We start from the raw sequence: 14,134 nt of genomic DNA on the forward strand, positions 1-14,134 counted from the left end.
GCGAAACCTCGCAGAGAGACAGAGGCAAACGATTAGGGGAAAGATGGGCAAATTGCAACCTATGAATATAATGGAAAATTGGTGTGCCACCACGCTGTGTAACGTGAATGAATGAATTAATGGAGCATTTATTAAGCACCCAATGCGTGCGAAACCCTGGGGCTGTAAACAGAAAAGGGAGACAGTCCCCGCTCTCAAGGGGCTCCCTCCCGTGCTAATGGTGGAGACACCACCTACGGGAGGCAAAGCAGACGTAAATGCCTCTTCTTTAATGCCATTTCCACTAATAAAAGCACAGGTTTCTGGTTCTGAACCACGTGACAGGGCCAAGGACTTTGGTGGGCAGCACTTTCTCTTCTGGGTCTTCAGTGACTGTGGCTGCAGCATTCGGAGGCTGCCAGGATGCAGATAGGATCCCTTCCCAGGATGATGGCTGAGGGCAGGAATGGAAGGATGGCTGGTCCCGAGGCTGTTGGGTTCAGGGTCCTGGGCTGTCTCCATCTGGGTCTAAGAGGAGATGGTGGTCAAGCAGGTGGTGGCTTGATTTTCCCAGCACATGCCTTCTGTCTCTCCCTCAGGCTGCCTTGTTGCTTCCTCCTGCCCGTCCTGTCTAGTTGGTTAGTAATTGGGGGAGAGGGGATACATAGCCCCGTTTCCTTTCGAGTTTCTACCCTGAATGATGGCTGTGAGGACTGGTCTGGAAGCAGGACTGATGGTGTTGAGGGTGCTGTCCTTTGCAGGGCTCCTTTGCCTGTTGGTAGCACTTGGTTAGATATCGCTTGGGAAGCTCAGTGGTTTAGACCCGTGCTCATACAACTGCTTTCCCAGGGAGGATTTGAACCTAGGTCTCCTAGTGTCCAAGTCTCCCTTCCTTAATTCATCCCAAGAAAGGGAAAATGTGAATGATTGAAAGGCCCTTAGGGAAGACTCATGAAGTGAAGGAACAGAAACAGTAGAATAACAGAGTCTTGACTACTATGAGGGAAATAATAAAAATAAACAAAAATCTGGAAAAATATGAAGAAAATAATTCAGAAGGAAATACAAAAGCAAACAGGATTTGTGTGTGTGTATATGGCAATGATATGAGCTAATATATGTAAAATGTTTTGTAAATCTTAACCTGCTATATATAAATATTAGCTATTACCTTTTCAGAGTAAAAAATGTCCTACTTCCCTTTTTTGACACAATGGGGTTAAGTGCCTTGCCCAGGGTCACACAACTGGTATCAAGTGTCTGAGGTTGGATTTAAACTCAAGTTCTCCTGACCCCAGGGCCAGTGCTTTGTCTGCTGGACCACCTAGCTGCTATCTCCCCCCCCCCCCTTTTAAAAATAAATTGTAAATAACAGAAGTTTTCCCTTTCAAATATTCTTGTTTGTATATTTGATGGCTACTCAATGTATGTTTATATATTTGATTAGCCCTCAGCAAAGCTAAATAAAAGCTTTAATCTAATCTAATCTGTATATTAATTTTCCAAAGCACTTTATCTAGCTTTGCTGTGGTAGTAATAGATATTATTATGCCATTTCCCAGATAACAGGCTCATCAAGGCTGATTAAACATTTTGCACATTATCTCCTTGATACACGTGGACCAATCAACTTATTGACTGATTGATCATGTTGATGGACCAGATTAGAGAAGGGACTTGTTGGTAGCCCATAGTAAACCAGGAAAGGGCTGAGGTGAGATTCATATCTAGATTTTCCAAATGCCAAGTCCAACTGTCTTTCCAGCATGTCATTGTCTTCCTGTGGCAAATTGTTTAGAATAAATTTTTAAAAAGACAAAAAACAAAAAGACCAAACTCCATTAGGATAAATCAGATTCAGGGAGACTGGAGTCTTCATTGATATCTTGATCATGCAAATGAAGCGTTTCTAGATAGCTTTTCAACTAATGTCTTGTGAATCTGAATCTCAGACAGAGAGGGAATACTGTGATGGTTCACACACACCCAGCTAGGGAAGAATTTTAAAAGATGGATTTTAATGGGACTTTTTTTGGTTAGCTTGTTATTTCTTAACCTACCCACCCTCACCCCAGTTCTGTGTTAGTTTTTTTTTTTTTTGTTTGTTTGTTTTAGTTTTTGATTTTTGGAGGGGGGAAGGCAGGGCAATTGGGGTTAAGTGATTGCCCAAGGTCACACGGCTAGTTAAGTGTGAAGTGTCTGAGGTCACATTTGAACTCAGGTCCTTCTGACTCCAGGGTGGGTGCTCTATTGACTGTGCCACCTAGATGCCCCTCTTGTTAGTTTTAAGAGCAGAACCTTGGCTAAAGTGAGGGTCACACAACTGTGTTGAACAGGGGAGCAGGATAATTAAGAGGAGGGAAGTCTGTGTAATTGAATTCAATTCAGTTCAATTTATTCAATAAAGATAGGTTCAGAGATATAAGGTCAAAAATGAAATAGTTTCTACCCTCAAGGAGTTAACACAATCCAATCAAATTAATTCAATTCAATAAAAATTTATTAAGGACGTACTCTTGTGCCAGGCACTGTGCTAAGCTCTGGAGATACAGAAAGGGGCAAAAGACAGTCCTTGCCCTCAAGGATCTTAATGTGTTTCTAACTCCACTGAGGGATGTAATGGTGACATAGATAAGTAAATACAAAGTAATTTTAAGAGAGTGGTCCCAGAGTCCTTCAATCTCTCTAAGCCTCAGTTTCCTTATCTGTAAAATGGGGAAAATAATCCTTACAAGTTTTTTTTAATAAAGGAATTATGAAATGCTACCTATGATGACAGAGAATTAATAATAATAACATCTATATAATGTTTTTTTAATTTAAAAAGCACCTTACATACATTGTCTTTTGAGCCTCACATCAACTCAGAGGAAATATGAGTCCTGTTTTACAGATGAGGAAACTGAAGGTCAGAGAGGTCCTTGTTTTCCCTTTGTGTGTTGCCCCATTAGAAAGAAGATCCTTGAGGGCATTGACTGTCTTAATAAATGTCCTTAATGCATGTTCTAATTATGCTTGTTATTTCACTTTTCCTAGGCCTTGATTTTCCCATCAGTAAAAGTAGGGGGGAATGGAAAAAAATAACAATAATTAGCATTTTTATAAGTGCTTTAAGGTTTGCAAAGTATATTACAAGTTATCTCATTTGAACTCTTTGAGGTAGGTACTATTATTCCCATTTTAAAGATGAGGAAATTGAGGTAGACAGAGGTTAAGTGACTTGCCCAGGGTCACACAGTCAATGAAGTGCTCTATCCATCACACCATCTCACTGCCTCTAATCACCTTGATATTCATGGGGGCAAAACAATGCACAAAGGATGGTCTAAGTGATCCCTAAACTGTTCTAAATCTTGTAATCCTAATGGCTCTAATGGACTACCACGGAATTAGAGTCAGAAGACCAGAGTTCAAATTCCAAGTCTGCTACTTACTACCTTATGTAAATTAAGTAACCTGTCTGGGTCCCTGTATCTCACAACTCCATTTACCCAGGTACATAACAATGATGTTACCATTAGCTCCTATTTCTTAGGACTGTTTTGAGGAAAGTGCTTTGTAAACCTCAAAATGCCATATTAAAAAAAAGCAAGAAAAATAAAGTGAAAAAAGTATGCTTCAATCTGTACTCAATTCATCTTTTCTCTCTCTGGAGGTGGATAACATTTTTCATCATGGCTCCTTTGGAATTGTCTGGGATCATGTATCAATTAGAGTAGCTAAGTCTTTCACAGTTATAATTGTTACAATATTTCTGTTACTGTGACCACTGTTCTCCGGGTTCTTCTCATTTTACTTTGTATCAGTTCATATGTCTTCCCCGGTTTTTCTGAAATCATCCTGTTCATCTTCTCTTGAAGCACAGTAGTATTCCATCATAATCATATACCACAACTTGTTCAGCTATTCCCCTGTTGATAGGCATCCCCTCATTTTCAGTTCTTTGCCACCACAAGAAGAGTTGCTATAAATATTTTTGTGCACTTGGGTCCTTTTCTTTTTTCCACAGTGTCTGTTTCAAACCTTTCTTGTCCCCTTTTCTTTACACACCAATTTTATCAATTCCAACTCCACCCTCATTCCTCCACATTTACGTTGTCATTTTACTTTATTTTTTGATGAACAAGAATTTATTTTCTCCTTTTAATTTAAAAGAAAAAAAAAGCAAAATCCTTATAACAAACACGTACAGTCAAGCAAAACAAATACCCATATTCTCCATGTCAAAAAATGTAAGGCTCCTGCTAGGTTTTAAAATTTGATTTACACATCCAAAGCAGAACTAATTATCTTTCTCTAAAAACAGAACTGAACCTTCTGAACCTCCCCCCCATTTTTGTTGAATGCACTGTCATCCTTAGTTCTTCTCTCTCCTGTATCCTACCTATCCAATGAGTGGCCAAGTCTTGCTCATTCCACCTCCATGTCATCTCTAGCATCCATCCTTTTCTATCCACTCTGATGGTCCCCACTCCAGTTCAGGACCTCTTCACTTCTCACCTCTTATTGAAATAGCCTCCTAATTGGTCTCTCTGTCTCAAGTTTCTCTCCTTTTCAATCTATCCTGCACACAAAGCTGCCAAAGTGATATTCCCAAAGCCCAGTACTAAACATGTCATTTCTCTGCCCAAGACTCCCTATGACTTCTAGGATCATATGAGAATTTGTTTGACATTCTCATGCTTTGCTCCTCTCCACACCCTTTAAAATCCAGCTAGAGTGGCTTACTTGAAATCATCATCTCCCTTCTCTGTGTCTTTGCATTGGTTGAGTCCCCATGCCTGGAATGCTCTTTCCCTTTCACTCTGCCTCTTAGTCTTCCTGAGCAAAGACACAACTCGAATTCCCCCTGAAGGCTTGCCCTGGTCCCCCCAAGCTGCTTTCTGGGATTACCTTCCATTTCTTGCATAAATCTTGGATGCAGCCAGTTATTTTCATGCTTGCCTTCCCCATTAGAAAGCAAGCTTTTTGAGAGCAGGGGCTACGATTTGCCTTTCTTTGAATTCTTGGGGCACACAGTAACCTTTTTAAAAATAACCTCTTAAACGCTCTTTGACTTGAATGACTGGCATTGACTCCACCCTACATTCTCAGGCTCATTGTATATTACTCCGCCTCTCCCTGTAATTTTATTTAAACTGGACTTTTTGCATTGATGGAGGGAGTTTCCCCATCTGGGAGTGCCCTATCTCATGCATATCAATCCCAAACTCAGTCCCCATCCTTCATGTAAATGACATACAAGAATATACGAATATGCACGAGCTGGAGGCGGAGCTTCTGGAATTTTCAGTCAGGCTATGTCCTGGGCAGCTTCGCCACCTGGGACGCTCGCCTTCCCCCGGCTCCATAAAGGTAGGAAGTGCTCCCTTAGCTTGGCTACAGAGCTAGAAAAAAAAAAAAACCGCCCTCACTGGGGTTCAAGAAAGGAGATAGAAGGCTGCCTTTGTCCTTTTTCAATCAGGTAACCTTTAAGGTAGCACCCAAAGTCTAAGGCCCTCCCCTTCCGCTGGGGTCCTTGGGCGAGCTCTGATATGATTGGCTGTTGCTTCTAGCGGCCCTTTCCCTCTCCTACTGCTCAAGGAGCCGGCCGCCACCATGGTGAGTCTTCTCGGGGTCTAGACGCCATCCGTCTCGCATCTGCGCCATCCTTCGGCTCGGCTCTCGACTCTTCTCTCAGCCCGTCTCCTGGAGGCCTCTTATCCGCTCCGATGTTGAAACTAGCCGGGAACCGCGCTCCAAGAGCGGCGAGTTGTGGGCAGAAGGGGCACGGGGCCGGGCCGGGCTGGTTTGGGGCCTGGGAGCGGGAGGGGAGGGATGGGCAAGGGAGGCCGAGGCTGGGGCCTAGTCCCTGAACGGAGCGCTGCCCGTCCCCGCGCCTCGGTTGTCTCGTCTGTGAAATGGGCACATTTTCGCCCTGCACTGGGGTGGGCAGGGGCAAAGCCTCGATATAGAAGCAGCAATTTAGAGCCGTATTTATTCTAATTAAAGGCTTCATTAGAGGGAGCGCCCCTCCCCCCACTGGCGTGGTCATTATTCAGAGCCAGGTTGCCACTTCCGCACTTTAGTGGGGAGCCGGGGGGGGGGGCGGGATTCACGCGTGTCCGGGTTTTCTGTGCCTCTGCAGTGTCATTAGCCAAACTCCCCTATTTTTCTCACCTGCGTGGCACATGCGTCCCCTTGGTACCAGCGGATGTAGAAAGGGATTTGAGCTGTAGGCTCAGCCGTGGGGAGGTGGAGGCCCCCAGCACTGGGGGGTACGACCCGAAGGAGGTTCACTTTGTGCGTTTTTTTTTTTAATTTTCTTGCCCCGAATGAGGAGGGGGAGGTTTGACCCTAATTTAGGAATTTACTGGAATTTGAAAGTTGGAAGGGACTCCAGAGACAGGAGCACGAACAGATTTGAGCCCTGACTCCCAAGAAATAAATTCTCATTTCATTAAACTGTTTATTATTACTCACATTTTTAGACTGTAAACATTTTTCATTTTGTATCCTTAGTGCCTAGCATAGAGCCTTGGAGGTAAGTTGCCCTAAGCCTTGAAATCAGACATTTTGCACTTAACATTTAAATTGTGCTTGGGAGTAAATATACTGAAACCTAAAGAAACTAGCCTACTTTGATTTGTTTCTGCTACTGAACTGCCGTGCAGTACTAGAGGATTTTTCTCCTTTTTCTTTGTCAGTTTTTTACTGCTGTCTTTTTGTTTTTTATGTTACCCACATTCCTTCCTGTATCCCTTTTCCTTTATTAAAGTTAGTCCTTATAAAAGAATAATAAAAAAAAAACCCTACTTACAGATTGGTGACTTAGGAAGATATTGAATTTGATAGATTTCCCAAAAGTCTTGAGTGTCAGAAGCTTATGGGGTCAAGGTGGAAACTCCACAATTTTAAGGTCTTGAAACATTATGTTGCAAAGGCCCTCTGTGGAAAATAGAACCCAAGATGATATGGTAGCTTAAATTGAACTCTTATACTGACCACACAGAAGTTGTAGCTCTCTGATGCCTTTGTAATGATAACTTTTAGTGCAGTTTCCAGTTAGAATAAAAACTTAAACTGTAGTATGAATGGAAGATGCTATGGGCTGGGCCATATGACCAAGAAATGATTCAGATTTTTTTAGTTTGGTCTGTGATTTTGATGTTGGAAACTCCCAGCAAGGAATCTTCCTATGTCCACTTAGTTCTTACCTTTATAGTCCTAGAGAGTTGTCTGAGGCCCTGGGAATCTGATGTAACCTGCATCACACAGCTAGTGTGTGTGTTTGAACTTAGGTCTTCTTGACTTTGAAATCTTCTTTATTGCACCAGGCTGCCTTCCTTAATTTTTTTTTTTTATATATTTGCAGAATGACACTGTAACCATCAGAACCAGGAAGTTCATGACAAACAGACTTCTTCAACGTAAACAGATGGTAAGACTATCAGTAAGGTTTATTTTTTTAACCTTAATTTCTTACTCTCTACTTTGTTATACAAGTAGAAAACTATAAATACACTCTTTTTTTAGGTTATAGATGTCCTTCATCCTGGAAAGGCCACAGTGCCTAAGACTGAAATTCGAGAAAAACTAGCCAAGATGTACAAGACAACCCCAGATGTCATTTTTGTCTTTGGATTCAGAACCCATTTTGGTGGTGGCAAAACAACAGGCTTTGGCATGATTTATGATTCCCTTGACTATGCAAAGAAAAATGAACCAAAGCACAGACTTGCAAGGGTAGGTATCTTGTGACTGATTATTAATGCAGTGGAGCAGCACATAAAAATCTGAACCATATAAAGAAATGGTCTTTCTGGCAAAGGCAAGTGATCCCATTCCATCCTGCCCTCTCTCTCTAGTAGATTGTCCCTTCTGTCATCCTTGCTCAGTAGTTACTAAACTTCAATTTTTTCTTATTTCCTGCTTCCTTTCTGCCTACAAATATACCTGTGTCTCCCCTACCCTCAAAAAAAGTCCCTCTGACCCATCTTGCTATCTTCCTGTACTTTTACTTCTCCTTGTTGGCTGAACTCCTTGAGAAGACTGTCCAGTTACAGTGCCTCCTTCCTTTCCTCTCACTCTCAGCTCTATAGATTAGCTTCCCACACTCTTTCAGTTGAGACTGTTCTATCCAAATTTTTCTCCCAACTACATTTTCACCGATGATCTCCTGTGCCTGGAATTCCTCATTTTTGTCTCCTGGTCTTCAAGTCTGACTCAGATAAAATCCTGCCTTCTGCAAGAAGGGCCTTAATACCAGTGTCAGGGTCTCCTCTTGTTTACCTTCTGCATGTTTTGTATGTACATGGTTTGCATGTTGTCTCTCCCCCTCAGCTGGGTTACCTTAGAGCAAGGCCTTTCTTGCTCTAAGGATTACTTGGATTAGTGTTTATTGACGAACTGGGGCCTATCATCTCACAATTTTACCAGCCAGGAGACATGAAGATAACTTTTGAGATGAAGGAAATGGCAGATGGTGAAGCAAGAGAGTGGGTTTAGTCTCCCAAGGAAGACAATGAGGTTTTCAAGAAAAATGTAATGCTTTTGCCTGGAATATTGGGATTGTTTCCCTTTTACTTGAAGGGTTGTCAGCTTCTTTCTCGTTTTAATGGAAGTGCTGACCTATAGGAGGATGGCCATGCATTCAAAGATGAAGCATACTGGAGTGCTCAAGGCCCTGTGGGTGACATGGGATCAGAACTTGCTGTCTAGTAGTAGAGTATACAAGAGTGGAAGAGTATTGGCATTATCAGATGACATGTTCATTTGAGTATTTAATCTCTCCCCCTTTTAGCATGGCCTGTATGAGAAGAAAAAGACATCAAGAAAGCAGCGAAAGGAACGCAAGAACAGAATGAAGAAAGTCAGGGGTACTGCAAAGGCAAATGTCGGTGCTGGCAAAAAGGTATAGCAGATTGAGGGAAGAGAACCTCAATGTAAATAAATGCAATGTAAAATGGATTTTATAGAAGGGGAGGGTTTTTTCATTAAATAACCTTTCTTAATATTTTCCCCCTACTTTTTCTGGATAACAGAAGGTAATGTTTTTAAGAAGCTATATAGTAGAATGTCTTTTGGTAGTTTGGTAGTTTAGCTTTGCCACTTTATAACTTGTTAATTTGGGTTCTACGTTGGTTCACTTATATTGATCCTAGCTTCTTGGAAATTGGAATTAAAAAGCCCCCTTTTATTTAGGTTCTGTTTATTCATTCATCACCATGGGCAAAGCAGCACATGTTCTCTAGGACTTAATCAGGTCTTTAAAACTGCTGCCTGTCCTAGGAACAATATATTTGAATCAGCGTGACGTATACCTCCCTAGTGGGCTGGAGAAGTAGTTCTTGTATTAAGTTTGCGGTGTTACTTTTCCGTTTCCCCACAAATCATGTCTCTTGCTGGTAGCTTTATAATAGCATTGTGCTAATAAGCAGCTTAGAGTCTTAATGACATTAAGATAGTGGGTTGTTCAATGGTTAAACAAGTGCTTCTGCCACATTTAGTCGTAACCTTTTCTTTTGCCTTTCTTCCATACTTTCTTGGATTTCTTGTTCATCAGAAATGAAGTGTCTAGCAGGTACTGAGTTTGAACACAGCGTAATGATTGGCCTGCATCACACTCACATTTTGTTTCTGCTTTGCATGTCTGCTTTGGACTTTGGAGTTGGGTGGTATTCTGTAGTACAGAATATCCTGCTTGAGAACAAGGACAGTTTAAGACCAAAGAAGTGGAAACTGATTATCTTTGTTGCTGAAATGCATGTTATGTTGTGGATGACCTGGGGTGGTGCCTCAAAATAAGAAAGCTATTTACTTTGCACTTGGGGAAAATTGTCCATTTAATTGTAAAAGTTATAAGTGGCCTACCACAAAGGAAATATACAGTGAACACTTTGAGTTACTTTCCAGATGGAAACTTAATTTTTTTTGTTATTACACCAACCTTTCTCATATTTTCTAGTTAATTTCTAGTGTCTATTGTAAAAAGAAAGAACCCTATAGTAGATATGAATTGTTTTTCTTTTTTTAAGTTAATCTGAAATATTCTGACTCCAGAATAAATTTGGAGTTTGACAAATATTTTTTGCAACCTTAGGCGTTGATAAAAATAAGAATCCTCCGAATTCATCATTTTATATTAAAAATGTCTTTGTGATTATTTTCTTAGTGACACCACTAAGAATAAGCATTTTGAATTATGGGTTCCCAGTGCTTCATTTGCTTCAGAACTGTCAAAAGTTGTCCCAGAAAGGTCCAGGAATGAAAAAAGATTAAGTCACAATTTGGGGTATGAGATAAGATTGAAAGATATTTAACACATTGATTTCTCTTTCCCATTCCCATTTCTAGCTTTCATGTCTTAATTGGTAACATTTTGTCAGTACTTGATGTTAACTGATAGCCTCTGTGTAGCTATCAGTATCAAATTATTCAATTGTTTGAAAAGTCAAAATGCTCAATTCTAAGGTCAGGTACAAATTGTAAAGTTAACAGTTGTATGGGAACTCAGTATAAAAGACTGTTGGAAGCACCTATACCAATTGTTCTTTTCATCAAATTGTCAACAGTAGTTGTAAATTTTAACTTAAGCTAAGTTGTTTTTGCTATTTTATTCCTTTAGGTATGTCAGTTAAAATCCTTTGAAATAAAATTGATTGCATGAAAATTTAAACTTAACTCCAAGTTCAGTGCTCTATAATTTATCATGCTGGTCCTTGAGTCAGTTTATATTGTTGACCATAGAAGGTTGGTTTGAGTACTTGCACTTGGTCTGTCTAAACCAGGAGTGGATTTAGTAGTCCAGATTGTTTGTCACAGTTCCTAGGTATGAGTGAGCTTTTCATTTTGACACTATCAATCACTAGTCAACCTGTTTTCTTTGAATCTGATAGTGATTGGTACTGTCTTCCCACAAGTGGGAAATTAATATTAAATTAATTAAAATTCTGTATAGAAATAAGTACTTAACTCGAGTACTATATGAAAAGCTAAAGAAAACTAAAGTATTTGATTGCATGCACTTACATGCATTTTACCTTTGGATTAATGACACTTTTCTTTCCTTTATCTTTCTCCCTCCTGCTGCCACTGATTCAGTGAGCTGGAGATTTCATAACAGGTAGTATAATTCAAGATTTGTGTTTAGATGAGTGGTCTTTTTAGTTACTGATATGTCAGTCAGTTTAGAGAAGCATGTGCATTAGCAAGTAGATGTAGAAATATCCAAGACTAAACCTTTAACTGATAGTAGTTTGCTTGTTATTATATAAACTGTAGACTGGAACTTACTAAAATTAACATTCATTTAACTCCTGTTTTACTGTTAAATTGAACATTGCCCAAAATAACCATGTTCTTGATTTACTAATACTTTTTTTCTTTTAAGATTTATTTTTTTGTTTCACTTCCATAAGATTTTGAGTTCTAAATTTTCTCCCTCCCCTTGTCCCCCCAAGATGGTCTGCAGTCTGATACAGGTTCTACATATACATAATACATGTTTTTGCATGGATATTTGATTTGTTAATGACCAACTTGGAATCTTAGTAACTGACTTTATTTTATTTTTTATTTACAGAAGGAATAAAAGGCACTATGGATTATGTTTATTTGTGAAGATAATTTTTCATCTGACCATGAATAAACTTATGTAAAACTTCAAAAGTCTTCAGTGGATTTTGTATATATAATAGCTTGAAATTAGGTAGAATCTGGGGAAGATAGGTGATGCAGTGGATATAGCATTGGGATTAGCAAAATATCTTGCTGAGTTAAAATCTGGCCTCAGACACCCTGGGTAAGTGACAATTCTGTTGACCTCAGTTTCCTTATCTATAAAATGTACTGGAGAAGGAATGGCAAACTACTCCAAGAAAACTCCCCCCAAAAGGGGTGATGATGAGTTGGACACAACTGAAATAACTCAGCAACTAGGTAGATTCTGCTAAAATATAACTAACACAAATTTTTATATACTAACAAATTTATTTGTATATCAGTTCAAATATTGACTTCTGAAAGGTGCTCCCTGCCTCCTCTCCCTCTTGAGCAAGTGATGCATCTGTAAAAACAGACCTTTTGGTTTTTGTTCATAATGGTGTTTCTCTAGAGATAATCCAATTCATATCAGCTATTACAACACTAAAACCAGTGGTTTTTGCAATCTGTTCTTACAAGGTTATGCTGCAGTGTCAACATTTAATCGTATTTTTATTGATCAAGTGCTAACTGTGTCCCAAGCACTAGAGATACAAATATAAAAGCAAACAGCCTAGCATTTTAACTTGAGCTAAGCATAATCTGGGAGAGAAAATACTGTTTTTTCAGTGTTGGTGGGTGTTACATCATGTTTACTCTTTTTTTCTCAATCTCCTTTTCCTGCCTTTCAAATAGGTACTTAATTTTGAATTTTAATTCTAGCCCAACTTTTAATTGGTAAAACATTTATTGTTGAAACATATTAGCTTTTCAAGTCTTCTGGATAATAACCTGTCCTTAGCTTCCTTTTCAGTGTGGTAGAAATTTATAATATATTAGCCTAAATTAGTTAAATAGCAAAATATAAGTGACTGGTTTTTGTAAATATTGGGTCCTAAAAATGATAAAACTGATTTTTACGTTTTGGTTTAAGTCTATTGGCTATTCCTTAAAATTGTTATCTTGCCCCTTTCTACTTCTTTTGTCTTGCTCCATTAGAATGCAAACTTCTTGAAGGCAGGGATTGTTATACTTACGTTTCCCCAGCAAGTATTTAATACTTAACCCTTAGTAAATACATTGACTTAAAAAGCACATAAAGAAGTTTAATAATTTAGACATAAAACAAGAAACTACTATTATTTTACCTGAATGGAGACTGAAAAAAATATCACTGGAGAATTAACAAAAATAAAAATGTTACAAGAGAAACAGGGTAGGGTAATTCACAGGGAGAGTGAGTAATAGCACAGATTCCTTTGACCATTGTTATTTTCATTATGCCCTTCCTCTTTGTTGGGTAGTGGCTTAAAGTTTTACTCACTTTTTTGTTTTTGTATTTTTGCTTTTTGGAGGGGGAAAGGTAGGGCATTTGGGGATAAGTGACTTGCCCAAGGTCGAAGGGGCTAGTAAGTGTTAAGTGTTTTAGAGGCTGAATTTGAATTTAGGCCCTCCTAGACTCCAGGGCCAGTCTTTTCACTGTGCCACCTAGCCACCCCAACCTTTCCTCACTTGTAATACCAATTATGCATAATTCTTTCGTAGGACTTTTTAAAGATTCAGAAGTGTACAAAGCAAGGTATCGAATTTAGAAGGAATTTCCTAACCTTAACTCATAGTTGTCTGGGACCATGGACTTTGAATCAACACTAGACACAGTAATTAATTTGAGCTTGGAGTACTTTGGTCCTCTTTTGTTAGCTATTAGAGTTTTCCCTTAGCCAAGTGAAGGCCTCATAGCATTCTTAAGGACTGGAGTTAGTGTTAGCAGCATTGGCAGTTGTGATAAGATAGCACTCACCAGTGCTGTTTGACATCTCTTGGTTATAGCAAAGAGTGGATAGGTAGTCTGGAAAAGACATTTCAGGCAGGGGACACTACTTTGCAAAGATACATTTGAACTATCAGAAAAGTGTAAAAAATGTTAGATCTCCTAGTTTTCTACCAAAAAATCTGCTTTTCATTTGGAATATGAAGGAAAAGCAAGCAAAAAAGTTACTAATGTATTAATAGATTACACAAATCCAGATAATTTGCAATTTTTTTTCAGATTTTTCTTTTTGCTTTTTGGAGGGGGAAGGTAGAACAGTTGGGGTTAAGTGACTTGCCCAAGGTCACATGGCTAGTAAGTGTCTAAGGCTGGATTTGAACCCAGGTCCTCCTGACTCCAGGGCCAGTGGAGTCACTGTGCCATCTAGCTGCCCCAATCATTTGCACTTTCAATAAGCTAAGTTACTGAAAGTCTAGAGTTTTGTCTTCAGTCCCAGTCACCACATTTTAGGAAGTTTATCAATAGATTTGAGTCATCAGAACATTGATCCACCCTCAAGATCATGCATGTTCCGTCTTAAGAGTAAAATGTGTCCTTAAAAAGCCATTATTAGCCTTGGGAAATGAAAACCCTTGGCACCTTTTTCATTAGCAGGTAAAAACTAGCTTCTTTGATCTTAGTATAATGAACACTAAAGGGATT

General features: G+C 39.4%; 1 protein-coding gene across 2 annotated transcripts; it reads left to right on the forward strand.

Moving 5' to 3' along the window:
• Nucleotides 1-5,489: 5,489 nt before the first annotated feature.
• On the forward strand, nucleotides 5,490-11,628 carry RPS24 (ribosomal protein S24). Of its 2 annotated transcripts, none has more exons than XM_069068332.1 (5): nucleotides 5,490-5,580; nucleotides 7,334-7,399; nucleotides 7,495-7,704; nucleotides 8,762-8,872; nucleotides 11,543-11,628. In XM_069068332.1, exons 1-5 carry the CDS (start codon nucleotides 5,578-5,580, stop codon nucleotides 11,549-11,551), a joined length of 399 nt encoding a protein of 132 aa, XP_068924433.1. In that variant the 5' UTR covers nucleotides 5,490-5,577; the 3' UTR covers nucleotides 11,552-11,628. The 2 variants fall into 2 exon arrangements, with proteins under 2 accessions (XP_068924433.1, XP_068924432.1); XM_069068331.1 differs by having other exon boundaries at nucleotides 5,504-5,726.
• Nucleotides 11,629-14,134: the final 2,506 nt, after the last annotated feature.

The sequence above is a fragment of the Petaurus breviceps genome, unplaced genomic scaffold, assembly GCF_028583685.1.
Source record: "Petaurus breviceps papuanus isolate PSGF00001 unplaced genomic scaffold, PetGlider_PUasm1.0 90762, whole genome shotgun sequence".
NCBI classification, from domain to species: domain Eukaryota; kingdom Metazoa; phylum Chordata; class Mammalia; order Diprotodontia; family Petauridae; genus Petaurus; species Petaurus breviceps.

Excerpts from the sequence above, each read along its gene's own strand:
- RPS24 (XM_069068331.1), top strand. The coding sequence starts at position 5,691 with ATGTTGAAACTAGCCGGGAACCGCGCTCCAAGAGCG. Across the intron at positions 7,400-7,494 it reads TTCTTCAACGTAAACAGATG|GTTATAGATGTCCTTCATCC; the intron begins GTAAGACTATCA and ends CTCTTTTTTTAG. Across the intron at positions 7,705-8,761 it reads CAAAGCACAGACTTGCAAGG|CATGGCCTGTATGAGAAGAA; the intron begins GTAGGTATCTTG and ends TCCCCCTTTTAG.